This window comes from Vigna radiata, chromosome 6 (genome assembly GCF_000741045.1).
Source record: "Vigna radiata var. radiata cultivar VC1973A chromosome 6, Vradiata_ver6, whole genome shotgun sequence".
Taxonomy (NCBI): domain Eukaryota; kingdom Viridiplantae; phylum Streptophyta; class Magnoliopsida; order Fabales; family Fabaceae; genus Vigna; species Vigna radiata.
In genome coordinates, this window is record NC_028356.1 from 2,329,174 (window position 1) to 2,343,908 (window position 14,735).

The 14,735-nt window shown below is 31.2% G+C and overlaps 2 protein-coding genes across 3 annotated transcripts; one reads left to right on the plus strand and one right to left on the minus strand.

Annotated features, from left to right (window-relative positions):
- Window positions 1-467: 467 nt before the first annotated feature.
- Window positions 468-6,855, plus strand: LOC106765278 (switch-associated protein 70). Its single transcript, XM_014649846.2, has 10 exons — window positions 468-580; window positions 673-780; window positions 1,071-1,132; window positions 1,228-1,311; window positions 1,429-1,460; window positions 1,568-1,649; window positions 2,185-2,413; window positions 5,246-5,473; window positions 5,611-5,903; window positions 6,257-6,855. The coding sequence occupies exons 1-10, from the start codon at window positions 569-571 to the stop codon at window positions 6,597-6,599; spliced, it is 1,473 nt and encodes a 490-aa protein (XP_014505332.1). The 5' UTR covers window positions 468-568; the 3' UTR covers window positions 6,600-6,855.
- Window positions 6,856-9,052: 2,197 nt separating this feature from the next.
- LOC106764460 (transcription factor JUNGBRUNNEN 1) lies at window positions 9,053-11,800 on the minus strand. Of its 2 annotated transcripts, none has more exons than XM_022781639.1 (3): window positions 11,500-11,800; window positions 11,006-11,289; window positions 9,053-9,575 (listed from the first exon to the last, which is right to left on the minus strand). In XM_022781639.1, exons 1-3 carry the CDS (start codon window positions 11,759-11,761, stop codon window positions 9,195-9,197), a joined length of 927 nt encoding a protein of 308 aa, XP_022637360.1. In that variant the 5' UTR covers window positions 11,762-11,800; the 3' UTR covers window positions 9,053-9,194. The 2 variants fall into 2 exon arrangements, with proteins under 2 accessions (XP_022637360.1, XP_014504228.2); XM_014648742.2 differs by having other exon boundaries at window positions 11,006-11,292; window positions 11,500-11,794.
- Window positions 11,801-14,735: the final 2,935 nt, after the last annotated feature.

The window sequence follows — 14,735 nt, forward strand, 5'->3', positions numbered from 1 at the left end:
TCAATCTTACATCTGCACTTTATCATATGTTTTATTTTTTTGTTCCATCAGTGCATTTATGTTTAATTTTTGTAAATTTGGATGAAGTAGTTGCTTAATTCTTGTAATATTTATTTTTTGAGGTTTGCCCTCTTTCTTTTAGTCACTATAATTATTTTAGTTTTTTCATTTTTTATAAAATATTTTTAATACAATTATTGACTAGAAAAACACTAAACAAAAAACAGATAAAAAGAATGAAAAACAAAAAACATTTACAAAATGAAAAGGTTATTTTGGGTTAACTATTTTATTAGTAAAAAATATTATGTAATAGTTTATTGATAATTATTGTCATAAAATCAAATTAATATTTTTTTAAAATTAATTAGTTCAAAAAATGTCAAAAAAGTGCACAACTGCAAGTCAGTGTGGGCTAATAACCTACTGGTCTTTTCCATTAATAAATAGTTTAATTTTCAAAAATTAAAATCTCTTTCGATATTCTAAAAACACTCAAAACGCAAATCTGGGAAACATCACCCAAAACCCTTGCGTTTGAGCTTCTTGCAACTCTTGATCTACGCTCATGGCGTCTCCGGTAACTCATCAATAGCCATATTCTCTATTTTTTAGTCTGTTCATATTTTTCTTTTGCCTTTAATAAGTTTGAGATGAATTGCAATGGCACAGCGAGCTGCAGAAACCACAGAGAATAGCTTGGAGAAGATCAAGCGTCAACTCGCATCCGCTTCCGGTAGAAACTTGTTGCAGGGACCACTTCTCAAGAGATCCGAAACCGTAATTCACTCACTCCCTTTATATCAACACCTATTTCTCATTTCTAGTTTTAATTTCACTTTATTTTTGTCTCTACTCTTCTCTTTTCCCGATTCCAATTGTTATTTCTTTATAGCAATGTTCTGATCATCTTGCAATTCCAATGCGTTCTGTTCTGTTCTGTTCTCTAGTTTGTTTTGTAATCATTTGGATGACTAATTTTCTTTTTGTGACCATCTTTGAAGCCTTAATTGTCTCTTTAAAAAAAAAAAAAAACTAGCTAAATGTAAAATTCGCCTTTGTGTTCACAGCTGAGAAAATGGAACGAGAGATGGGTGATCTTGGACCCGACAACTGGGAAGATGGAATATAAGTATGTCTATGCATACTGGTTTCTCTTTGTGTAAGGTAATGGAAATCACTTTGATTACTGAAGTTCTGTATCTTTTGGTTGTTCCCCTCTTTTAGGACAAGAAGAAACGAACCTTCTGTTAAAGGAACTATTATATTTGATGCCAATAGCACGATCACAGTATCTCCAGTAAATTTCCAGTAAGTAAGAGTGGTGTTTTTAACATAAGTGTTTTTTTAGCCTAGTTTCCACATAAGATACGAATTTTGTTGGATGGATTTTTATAAGTGATATTTATTTACTTCTGCATGTTACAGGGGGCTTCCAAAGTATGACGGTTGCTGCTTTTGTATCCTTTTTGTCATTTTTATGGCCTTTAGTGCTTGCAGCGAAATTGTTAGCTGCTAATAGATTAATGAAAATCACTCTGCTTGGTACCTTAATTGTCCTCTTTAGATATTGGGACACCACAGAAAAAAGATTACTTCCTCTGTGCGGAGACTCCTGGTGCAGCTAGAGCATGGGTGTCAACTTTACAGTAAGTTTTGCAATCCGACCCTTTTTTTTACCTTTGATTATAATCAATGGAGTATATCTTAGCCTCTTTTTATGTTATTTTATATTGTTGAATGGATTAATATGTGTGTTATTATTATTATTATTATTATTATTATTATTATTATTATTATTATTATTTTTGTATTTCAAAGCATCAGATTGTAAGATGTATAACTTATAAGAGGTGTGTAGCTTGCAAACAAATTACTGCACGCATGAACCTAAATGTACTAATACAACTGTGTAGAACTTTACCATTAATTTGTTACTTTCTTGCAAAACTTTGTTTACTTCTGTCGTTTTTAAAATTCATGTAATAACGCAGTTCTTCACGATTTTCTAAATCTTTTGAACAGTGTATTTTTATGTTCGAGGAAATATACATTTGCTTCGAAAGGGAGACCTGCTGAATACTAATGCCATGTCATAGTTCAGCTTTTATATCTATGTTCCCCTTATTATTATTCATTATAATTATAGTTCTTAGTTTTAACTGTTTCCTCATCTGACGTTAGTGCAACTCAGTTGGTTTTAAAAGCCCATAAAGAAGCTGTGAATTCCTTAAGTGGGAATGGTTCTACAAAGTTAGGAACTGTTGCAACGGTTGTTGCTGCAGCCAATTCAACAGCATTGGAATGCTCAAAAGAAATAGAAGCAGCAATGCAGATTTCATTGCGAAATGCTCTGGGAATGATGAATAATAGGACCACTGATGGTCCTATGGATGATTTAACAATCATGAAGGTATAACCTCGTTCTGGTTTATTCTGTATTTCTGTGTTCAAATGTATAGTTCAGCATTCATGATGATGCAGCAGAGTTATACTCTTGATATACCTTGATTTCAATCTCATCCACTATTGTGCCTCATCCACTATTGTGTAATTTCTTCTGAAAACCTTGCTCCAGTTGCATGTTCTCCTTCTTTGCTATTTCCTATTTTTTTTGGTCATTGCAATTAATTCCAGATGTGACATCTTTGTACTTTCATATTTCTTCCCATGATTTTGTTCGATAAAAAAGTCTATTTTAATTGCCCAAATTGCTCCCGGCTTCTTGAAATCACCTAAAGCTTCATTACTTATTGGGGATTTAAGACAGGAATGATGCAGGCTAAATAATAACAAAAAACTTTAATGAAAAAAGCGAGCGGATGGAATCTCATTCTACATGATAGCAGCTAGGGTCTCACACGTTAAAGTCATTGCTATTATGAAAATTGAATTCCTGAAAACTATAACATTACTATTATGGAAATTAAAGTCCTAAAATCGAACTTTTTCTCCATTGAGGTGACTCTCAATTTTGGTATAATCCTGAATGAAAAGTGTTCTCAACCTGGTCCCAATGTGAAATTGTTCCTGATTCAATCCCTTCTGCGATGTACGGGGACCAGAATTGTGAATGTACAGGAATAAAATTTCAGTCTGTTAGGTTAGAAATATATTTGCTTGGAAAAATAAGGGAAGACCACAAAAATTAGTATTGGCAATTAGACTAGTTATCTAGGGAAAGGGGATTGGTTATATAAATAATAGGGGGATGCAAGGGTAGAGGGATCATTCTGAGTAGTTAGCATTTGTGAACAAGACATTGGGTTTTTTTGTAAATAGGTGAAACTGAAACCCTTGGTAGGAGAATTCCTTCCTTTATCAATAACTAGTCTGTTCAATTCTTTTCTTCATCCATTCTATCCAAGTATCCACTGGCTCCCTCATTCGTGGTTCCTAACACACCCACTGTGACAGCAAAAGATTAAATGATTTTTTTCTGGAAACTTCTGGTTTTTGGTAAGGAGTGTCATGTACAATGATCAAAAAGTTAATTAAACCTTCATAAAGTAGCTAAAACTCTGGGGAAAAAGTGTTTTAGTACAACCCTTGGAAGGTGAAAAGAAGTAATATAAAAAATACCTTTTGTTAAATATAGTGAAAATTATATATTGGAATTAATNNCTTGTGTTAAATACACACATAGGGTTCTCTATTTATAATAGAAGAAATATGGGCTAAGCCCAAATACAAATGAATATGTAAGAATAAAATAAAATAAAATAAAATAAGAACAATGTTTCCCTAATAAACATATAGGGACTATATTTCCCTAATTAACATAAACACAATATAAACTAAATATAATATCTCTAACACCTTTTTACCGAACCTTACCAAACCTTACCCAAATGCACCCTTAACTAGATGGTTTCTGGATATAACATTTTATAAAGAAAATTTATGAGTTATGATTGTTTTATGATTTCAATTATTTGTCATTCTTCTGTTATAATGCATTCAACAATGGTTGTACAAGATACACAATGTGGTTGAAATGGGGTTTTGATAAAGCTTCTTTTTATGCCATCCTCATGTATTAAACAGTAGTAACATGTCTTTCTTTTGTTGCAATATTGTTTTGAGATGGTTAAATTCCTTCAATTTTGGAGTTAGGGAGGTATCCCCTTTTTTTATTACGGTTTACTTGGCTAACTGACATTTTCAAACTCGTGATTTTTGTTCACTTCCTTGGCAAAAAGAGGTAAAAAGAATGAAAGGATAAAATACCTTGTGGAATGTCTTTGTTTCTCGCATATATTATCTATTATTGGGGGGGTAGAGTGGCTGTAGTGGCCAAGATTTTGAAGAGGAAGAGGACGGTGAATATTATTTTCTAGCAAAGTATAAGTATTTATAGATATAATGGAATACTTGGGATACTCCAACCCATATACACAAATAAAAATAAAAAGAAAATAGTTGCACATGTTCCCTGCCAAAAAGGTCCATCTATGTCGAGGTTGAGACCTGTACATTTGATGTTAAAAAACCCTACCATTGGAACATTCAATTTGGTCTTAACTCAAAAAATTCAAACAACCAGATATTGATTTGCACTTGCAAAGGAAAACATATTTAATTAGACATACGTAAATAGACTTACTCTAATCCCTGTAGTAGTTCCCAAGCTTAGTCACTATGACTACACTGTAGTAGTTCCCAACCTTAGTCACTATGACTACACTGTCTAAATGAAGGTTGCTGTCCAGCTGGAGGTAGTTGCTGTTGTGATCTTGCTCCTTGCTCCTTATTGTGCCCCTCACATCTTTCACTATGTTGTTGGAGTTCCTTTCTCTTACCATAACTTTCTTACTTTTTTCGTCTCCCGATTGTTGAGCTACTTGCATCTGTTCCCTTTATAACCTACAAAATTTTTACTGAAGCCATACATACTTTCCAAAGTAAAGTGCATTTTCAGTTCAACCCACAGCCTAGCAGTCCCTTCACCGTTTTTAAAGGATTTATATGATTTTCCACTATACCTTTTCCTTTTACAACCCTTATCATTAAAGTATGGTGGAGATACAACCCTTATCTCCTCTATACCTCTGATTGGTATCTAAACCTGGTGCAAAGCTTAAGATTAATGTGAGGACTGTGGATATAAACAGAGAAAGGATTTTTTATTTATTTTTTAATTAGACAAGGACTGTTTGTATGTGGGTATTCGATGTCTCTTGCACCTTTATGGTTCTTTGTTGTTTTGGACTTTTGGCTCTGAAGGTGCTACTCCATTCTACAGGAAACACTGAGAGTGAAGGATGAGGAGCTACAGAATTTGTCCAGAGACCTTCGGGCACGTGATTCAACTATTAAAGATATAGCAGATAAACTATCCGAGACTGCTGAAGCTGCTGAGGCTGCAGCATCTGCTGCCTATACTATGGATGAGCATAGGAGAATTGCTTGTGCAGAAATTGAGCGTTTGAGTAAAGATTCTGAGAAGCAGCAAGAGTTGTTTACGCAGAAGGTATGCCAATTTGCTAGTTTAGGGATGATTCTCGGTAAACTGCCTTGGACAATTAACCCTTGCCTAATGCTATGTGTATTACTTGCAAAGGAGAGTCTTGAATGTTCGTCTCATCTTTTTATTATTATTTTTTGCAGCTAAAAGAGTCTGAAGAAAAGGTTGCGAGCCTAAGCAAAGAAAAAGAACAATTAATCAGGCAGAGAGATGCTGCTATTCAGGAAGCAAATATGTGGCGCACCGAGTTGGCAAAAGCTAGAGAACATGATGTTATCTTGGAAGCAGCTGTAGTAAGAGCAGAAGAAAAAGTTAGGGTTGCAGAAGCAAATGCTGAAGCTAGGATAAGGGAGGCTTTTCAGAGAGAATCTGCAGCAACAAAAGAAAAGGAAGAGCTTCTAGCATATGTGAATGTACTAAAAGCCCAACTTCAAAGGTAATGTTATTTGCTTTTGCCCTTAAATTCCATTTTGTTAAATTAGATCTGTTGACTACTGGACAAACGGAAAGTGTTTTGCCTTGGTGACTGGTTGATGGGTTTGAATAAAAAAACGGTCTGTTTGACCCTCCTCCGTATCTTCACATAGCCAAGGTGGCATATGTTAGTTTTTCTTTTTCTCTTTTCTCACCTAAACATAAAGACAGAGATACCTTGCGAAACTGGGAAAGAGAAGGAAACATTTGATGATTTATTTTTATTTTTTATGAGGTTGAGTATGTGTATCAGTTATGAAAGGTGGCGCATCATAAAACCAATGTTGGCTTAACAGATAGTTTTCTTTTCAACAGGCAACACATTGATACAACTCAAGTTTTTGAGAAGACGGAGTCATGCTCAGATACAAAGCATGTTGACCCGACAGAAGAGAATGTGGATAAAGCGTGCCTGAGTGTTTCTAGAGCTATGCCCGCCCCTGCAGAGAATGTCGTTCACATGGCAACGGATCAGGTGAACATTCAGCCGGTTGGAGACAATGAATGGAGTGATATTCAAGCAACGGAGGCAAGGATAGCTGACGTAAGGGAAGTAGCACCTGAAACTGATGGAAGCAGCTTGGATATTCCTGTGGTTAGCCAGCCAGGTACCAATCATCACCATGAACAAGGAGCTAACTCTTTCCATCAGCCCTGATGTATTCACAGATATACAACATAGAGAAAATATCAATTTAGGCAATGTAATTATACCATTTTGTTGGATGAGCATGTAAACCTTATTGTTTTCATTTTATCATTGCCTAATCTAGCTGTGTGACATGTGACCTGCCCGGAAAGTGAATACCTTTTTTTCTGATGTAAATGTAATGTAATACAACACGAGCTGACCGGTAACTCTTCTCTGTGATGTATAAACATTTGATCAACGAATAGAGCCCTTTTTTCATCCACACTGTTATGAAATCACTGCTGTGAAATCACTGCTCCAGTAATTGAAAGAACAACTTCATGTAAAGGAATACCAGAGCCAACACAATTGATGTTGTCTTGTTTATAAATTAAATCAAAGGGACTAAAATCAAAGAGCCAACAAAATGAGTTTTGCTGAAATTGATTCCATTTTTCGCTTGGTACATGGTGAAATCTGTTACACGTAAAGGGAAATTTATTCCCTCTTCATCTTCAACCTATTTTCACGCAAAATACCCTCAAATTACAAACAGTTCAGGCAAGATTCGTAAAGACAGAATCCCCTAAATTCTCTCTTTCTCTCATTTCTAAATGGATAATGATACTTACAAAACATTTTTTTAATAACATTTGAACAATATTTCGTTTTGTGATTGGTCAAAAATTACTTCATAATTAATAATAATAATCATAAATACTACCGTGAATCAATTACAGAATGACACGTAAATAATATTCAAATATTATTAGAAAAATATTGTCTTAAGTATCCTTCCAAATACCTCAAAATGAATATAATTTTACCGCGAATTCACTTACGACCATTTTTATACACAGTGAATGACCCAGAAGTGCACACAGAGGTAGTCTATCCCTTTGAATTGACCTTAATCTCTGAAATAGTAGAGGACGTGAGGCATACACACAAGTCATGTTAAAGCAGTTACTTGGAAATTAAATACAAGAAAAACAGTCGATTCAATATATAGACATCTACTCAGATAATTTTTTCCCACCTGTACTGTATTATAAATTACTCTTCCACTTCGATCATCCTTCAAAAATTACATTTGGCTTGTGTTAGGACACAGATCAATTAGCCTGTTCTTCTATTTCAATCAAACCAGCTAATAATTTACTCTCTTATTTTCTTTCTGTCAAACAAGTCCTTACAGTTTTACGTTTTGTTTTAGCATAATATTTTAGGATAAATATTCTGAATGAAAAAGTTTCTTACCAAACTTTTTATTAATAAATATATGAATCCAATATTATTTCTCACAATTATAAGTTTACTGTCTCATAAAAACAAGTCTTAAATTTGAAGAAAGTCATATTCATAAAATTCATATTAAATAATACTTTTATTGATAAATTTTGTAAGAAAAAACTTTTCTTTAAGGAAGTATTGACCCGAATTGATGGGACTGCTAACTGTTCACAACATCACATGACTTCCCATTTCCAATCCGAATATGTCGGAGGCTTGTTGAAGGGTGGGAAGTTGAGTTTTGGATGTACATCATGATGGAACAGTACACATTTCAATCAAACTTAGACATTTTATTTATTTTTGTTTCAATTTTCAATATTTTTTTTCTTCATTTTTATTTCTAGGAGTGACCTATGTTCTTAATCTTTAAAATTTAGGATAACTCAGTTTTAATCCCTCAGAATTTTTGAAAATTATTATAGTTTTTAAATTTGGAAAATCAAAGTTTTATGATTCAATATTTATAATTGGCTTAAATACTCGCTTCATTCTAAGTTTAGTTTAAAAAGTTTAAATCGATTTTCACTTAAACTTTTGTTTTAATGGAATTTTAATTTTTTAAAAATTGACTCAATTATGTTATTTTTTAATATTTTATAAATGATTATAAATATATGTCCCATGTTACTTATTTATTTATTTTATTATTTTTTTAGTTTTTCAAAAGTCTAATAGTGTGACATAGGTGTTACATGATAGATCCAACAGTGACATGTGTGTTATTTGTAAGGTATTAATAAAAATAATCTAATTGAGGCAATTTTTAAAAAATTAGAACTCAATTAAAACAAAAATCTAGGTAGAAATCGACGTGAAACTTTTTAACTAAACTACCGAACCGAACGAGTAATTAAGTTTAGTTTATATACTAAAACAATTTTGAAGAAAACCTTTTAAAATTATGTTTGAAAACTAAAAAGCGTATATATTTGTTCTACAAATTTGAGATGTGAAAATGATTTTTTTTTTTTAATTTTAAAAATAAAAATTAAATATGTTTCAAATTTAAAGAATTAATATTAAACTCTTCCTTTCATTTAATTCGAGATAAATAAAATTTTTAATTCGAAAAGAGAAAAAAATATTTGTTCCATTCCCAATTGGAATATTTAAAAGAAAACAGGAGAAACAAATAAAAACTAAATAAAGACATTGATATAAGAAAAAAAGAATAAAGGTAGCAATAGATAAGCAAAGAAAAAGTTAACATATTGTGTCAAACTAAGTTCTCACCAAAGAAAAGAATAGAGTGAGAGAGGTATACAGAAGAAATATGTATGTTACTATGTTATAAGTATAGTTTAAGCATGGAAAACGAAAATGGTATCAAAATGCATTAAACTCTTTACAGTGATCAGAAAGCCTGGATGGATCAACAGCAAACTGAACGACAGAAGTGAGATCATCCCAATTCTCATCATGAGCCAATTCCAGATTCTGATGGTTCCAAAAAGTGGAGTAAGAAAAGGATGTCGGAGGGTGTTGGTCAACATGTCCAAAAACTGGTTTGATGATTTGGTTTTGGTGAAGGAGCAGTGATGATGGTGAGTTTGTGAAAGTCTCAGATTCTAAACTGCATGTTTTTGAACTTGAAGAGTTTGTGGGGTTTGGCTTCGTGATTGGTGCTGTGTTTGAGTCTTTCAAATTTGGTGTGTACCTCTTGTAAGATGGGACTCGTTTGAATATTCGACATAGCGTCCACACTTCCTGCCAAACACACAGAAAAACCAAACACAACCATACATTAAATTCCTCAATACCATGCAAATATTAAAATTCATAATGTCTTAATCTGTCACTAATTAATTCTCCTTTTGGGTCCAACAAAGGTGCTTCAGACTTTAGAAAAGTATAGAGATACAATTGTCTGTTTGTGGTCTTCTTGAATATGAACATGCTTCCAATCCGAATCTCAGAAACTTTGGAGGTGGTTTGACTATGTTATCTCACAGTTGTCTTTTTCCTACGGTTCTAGACGGGTTTATTAATTTAACATTTTCTTAAACATCTTTTCATTACTACATAAACAAGAAACATGAGACGCAGTTTTTCTAAGATCAGAGAAGATAGGTATATTGACTTTTAGTTCACTTTATTTCAAATAAAAAATATAGGGTTAAATATGTTTTTAGTTCCTATAATTTGGGACGTTTTTGGTTTTAGTCCCTTTTTCAAACTAAGGTATAATTTAGTTTTTCAACTTTAGAAAACTCTGGTTTTAGTCTTTTTTACCAATTTTTTTTTAATTTTATTTGCTGTTTCAAACACGTTTCATTATAACATTTGGATTGTTTTCACTATTTGACACATTTTTGCTTTAATGTTAACTAAGAAACGCGTTTGAAATAACAAATAAAGTTAAAAAAATTTGGTAAAAATGAGTAAAATCTAAAGTTGAAGGACTAAATTGTACCTTACTTTAAAAGAGGGACTAAAACCAAAATCGTCCCAAAGGAATTAAAAACATATTTAACCCAAAAATATATTTTCATTCATAAATTTTTTTAAATATAAAAGTTTATTATTTTTTTGAACTATTTTCATGTGTTAGGACCACACGATGAATAATTAGACGTAAACAATGTTTTCTTAAAATTTAAAGTATTTATTGTCTTCTTAATATATTATGTAAACCTTAATAATATCCCTAGTGTAAAATGGAATGGTAAATGGAATATTCTTCAAGTATAAATCATAAAAATATTGATTTTTATAATAATTATTTTACCTTTTCCTTCTCGAAAAAGTTTTAGTTTGACTAATATATGCTCACATTTCAATAAAATATAATATATTTTCTTTTTAATTTGTTCTCATATTAGTACTATTCTATCTGTCACCGTCAAAATAATGCATTTATGGAAAGTGTCAGATTAATTTAATAAAACTAATGTTCCTAAAAGATTATATTTTCCTATTTTTTGGTTTGTATAAAATTATAAATATAGTTAAAAGAAACTACAATAATTAAATTCGGTCCTTTTTTTTTTCACTGTTTCGATGATCCCTTACCAAGTATATGCAATGTAAAAGAAAAAGTGAAAATTGAATGTTCTAAAAGCTGGAAGAAATTGTAATTATTGATGTGATGAAGAAAGTAAAATATTCATAAGAGTGACATAGCATAATTGACTTACAGCTTCTTGAATGTCGTTAGTGGTGGATTTTCCATTGGGTGGAAGACGAAACTCATGCATCATCCAATCAGTTTTGGTGCCTTTTCCAGCACTTCCACGGTAATACACCAACGATTTCTTCAACCCAATGCATTCATGGGGTTCTTTAACACAGTATATCGGTTTATCAATCCCTGTGGCTTTCCAAAACCCAGAACCTGTCACTCTGTTAGGCCTTATGCTGTTTCTGTACTTTCTCCCTCTTATGCAGAAGAAATACCACTCCTTCTCCCCCACAGAACTTGCTTCTTCATACACCAATCACCACCACACAAAAACATAAACCAGTCAATACAATAATCATATCTAATCATATCAAATCATAAAATCAAACACCTAGCGAACACTCCAGTCCTTAATCATTGAATTATGCAGAAGAACTGTAACCAAACTGATGAAATTCATCTGCTGCATCAGATACAAAAAATAATTAACGAAGAGGAAGGTGATCTTACTTGGAAGGTCCCATGGATCATATTTGTAGATGTCAATCTGTTTGATGAGTTCAATTCTGAGAGGCTTCTTCTCCACCTTTCGCCTGAGATAAAAGCCTACAAGCTCTTCGTCTGTAGGATGGAATCTGAAGCCGGGAAGCACAACTTCGTCTTCTTTCTTGTCTTCTTCATCAGAATTATGTAACTTGGGCACATCCATTGTTAATCTCTGTAAAACTTGGGAAGCTTCTTCTAACCTGTGGGCTATGTTCCTCCTTTTCATCTACTTATATTAATTTCTGTCACCGCAGTGTGTAAATTGAATATTAGCTGCTGCAGTCAAGTCAAATATTTCCATTAAACAGTGTGTGGCTGCAATCAAAATTAAATTCAAGTACAGGTTTTTTCTAACAAATCACATATGCTAATTTCGGAATTAAAATAATATTTTCAAACTAAAATAATTATAATATCTAAATCTCTTTAAAAATTTATTAGTTTATTTATTTTGAATTGTGACGAGGATTACCGTGTAATTATAAGGGGAGCGAGATGCAAAATATACTTCGACGTTCTCAAGTTAGAATTTTTGTTTATAGATCTTTTGTAAATCAATAGTGAGTAAAAGTAAATGTATCTTTAAAGTAAACTGTGTTTATAGAGTTGAATCTGATTAATTAATTTACTTTTTAATGATTATTAATATAAATTTTAACCGCTTATCATAACTGTTATGACATTAATTACGTCTTAACTCTGTTCAATGATTGTCAATACCGAACGATCATGAGACACTTTCCTGCATAATCACCGCTTAACTATCCTCCCACCATATTGTCATCGTCTCCAATTTGGTCAGCTCTTAATCCATAGTAATAGAGTTCATTCCCTGCATTATTCTCATACCACAATCATAGTTTATACTAAAATCGAATTATGGTTAATCAATTTGTTTAAAAATTTGAAAAATGAGGTTGTTTAAGAATTTTTTTTTATCTCAAAGTTTTGAATTAAAAATGATATGATAATTAATTTGATATGATTAAGTTAATGGTGGGCAGAAGGTCAATGAATGTTAGCTTAGAGGGCAACAAGAGATAAAGTCTATGAGAGTGGGCACAAGTTTGACTATGATATAGATATATGGATTGCAATTAAAGAAGGGAAAAGGTCAAAGGAGATTTCAAAGTCATTATTTGTTTGTAGAGAATTTTCGAAAGCTAACTTTAACAATCAACATCAATGTCTATTTCTCATTTCTAAATATCTTCTAAAATGTTACTTTTTTCTTTCTAAAACACATTTTCTTCTTCTTTTTATTATTAATAATTCATACGTGACAATACATGAAGTCACTCCAAAATTTTATCTGTTTCCAAAGAATCAAAGATTATTATTATTTATGTGTAAAAAATTCAAGTGCTCATTCACACATTAAGTAAAATCTACAAACTCATAATCTTAAAGTTTCACGTTAGAAATAACGTAAATTTTCTTATGTATAGTTTAACTCATGATTCATATTTTCTTAAGTTTTGTAGTGATTTTCCTTTGCATGTGAAAAACTGAGAGATAAAATTGATTTGCAAGTTGCAAACAATTCAATGAAAGTCAGCATTTTGTGTGTTTTTGTCCTTGGGATAATAATATTTGAACAACATTTTTTTATAACATTTAAACATCATTTATATGTCATTATGTTATTGATCCAAAATTATTTCACAATTAATAATAATAATTATAAATACTAACATGGACCAATCGTAGAGTGACACATAAATAATGTTTAAATGTTATAAAAAAATGTTATTTAAGTATATTATTCTTGTCCTTGAAAGTACTACCTACCCTAATGAAAAAAGGAAGAAGCATCAAACATCAACCAATTTTCAAACACCATAATTAAAAACATTATAGTCTAATTTTTTCAAAAAATATTTTAACAATTTTGATGAAGTTCAATTCACTTAATCATATAGTGTAGTACTAGAGATGATAAAATAGTGAATTTGACACATGAAAATAGGAAAGATTAAAGAAAAGTACAACACAATTTTCATATCAAAATAAAATAAAAGAAATAAATTTTTAGACTAATCTAAATAAAAGACTACTGGGCACAGGCCACCGGCCCACTTAAAGCCCAATTTTTAGTAGGCAAAAGTAGAACGATGGGTAAATAATATTATTTTCACGCGCTTATGACAAAAAGGAAGCTTACTTGCGTCACAAGGAGCATTTTATCATATTTTAAAATTTTTTAATTTTATATGAGAACTAAATTACGAATTAATTTCATTATTTGATTATATATAATGCACGAGACTGACTCGTGGTCAATTCTTCAAAGAAACTTGTTAACTTTGTAATAGTATCTATCACGTGACCACGTCAATAGTTTACATTGTAAACTTTAAAAATAGAAGAAACTTTTAAATAATGAATTGAAAATTCAAATTATCATTCCTTCTATTTCTTTCTTTCCTTATTTGTTTATTAATGGATAAGGAAATTCAAATAATGAATTGAAAATTCAAATTACGTAATTTTTTTAATTAGGTAATTAAGTACTAATCCATATTGTGTGAAGTTGGAAGTTATAGTTGATCCTTACCTTAATTGACCAAAATTTTGGAATACTTTTCAGGTCTTAGGTAAATAATGAATTTTGCTATAATAACTGAAAATTACTGCAAATATTCAACTTTTTTTCTCCTAATTCAGTGCTAAATTTGGTAATTTATATAAATATCATGCGTACTTGCCTACCTATGCGACTTTTTTCACGAGATTATACATGCACTCTCATGGTTTTAGTAAAATTTCACTTCAAATCCCCTTTTTAATCTTATATTTATTGGTAATATATGAATCTCTTAAATAATCAAAGAAAAACACATTAAATTGGAGAAAAAGAATAACATTTATTAAAGAAAAATAAATTTTAAACATAACTTTTAATTCTATAAAATAAACTTATAAAATAAAGTTTATATTCATTTATATAATCTTCCAATGAAAAAAGTTGTGAAAATTCACCGTGAATATCTAAGGAATACTTTTAATATATATTTATGCTTAATGAATACTCATATTTTACCTATTTTTTTAGATAATATTTTCTATGTTTTGAATTTTAATTAAAGTTTACATGTAAGAGTCACCGTGTGAAACCAAAAATATTTTAATAAGTCCGTTGATTTTGATTTCACATATTTTTCTCTTGTTTGGAAATCCGTTCAAACACATTAAGAAGA

Bases quoted from the DNA above. Each gene is read 5' to 3' on its own strand.
- LOC106765278 (XM_014649846.2), top strand. The intron at 1,133-1,227 runs GTATGTCTATGC...CCCCTCTTTTAG, and splicing joins ACTGGGAAGATGGAATATAA to GACAAGAAGAAACGAACCTT. The intron at 5,904-6,256 runs GTAATGTTATTT...TCTTTTCAACAG, and splicing joins CTAAAAGCCCAACTTCAAAG to GCAACACATTGATACAACTC.
- LOC106764460 (XM_014648742.2), bottom strand. From the start codon at position 11,761: ATGAAAAGGAGGAACATAGCCCACAGGTTAGAAGAAGCTTCCCAAGTT. The intron at 11,293-11,499 runs GTAAGATCACCT...TGGTGTATGAAG, and splicing joins TGATCCATGGGACCTTCCAA to AAGCAAGTTCTGTGGGGGAG. The intron at 9,576-11,005 runs GTAAGTCAATTA...TGTGTTTGGCAG, and splicing joins CTAACGACATTCAAGAAGCT to GAAGTGTGGACGCTATGTCG.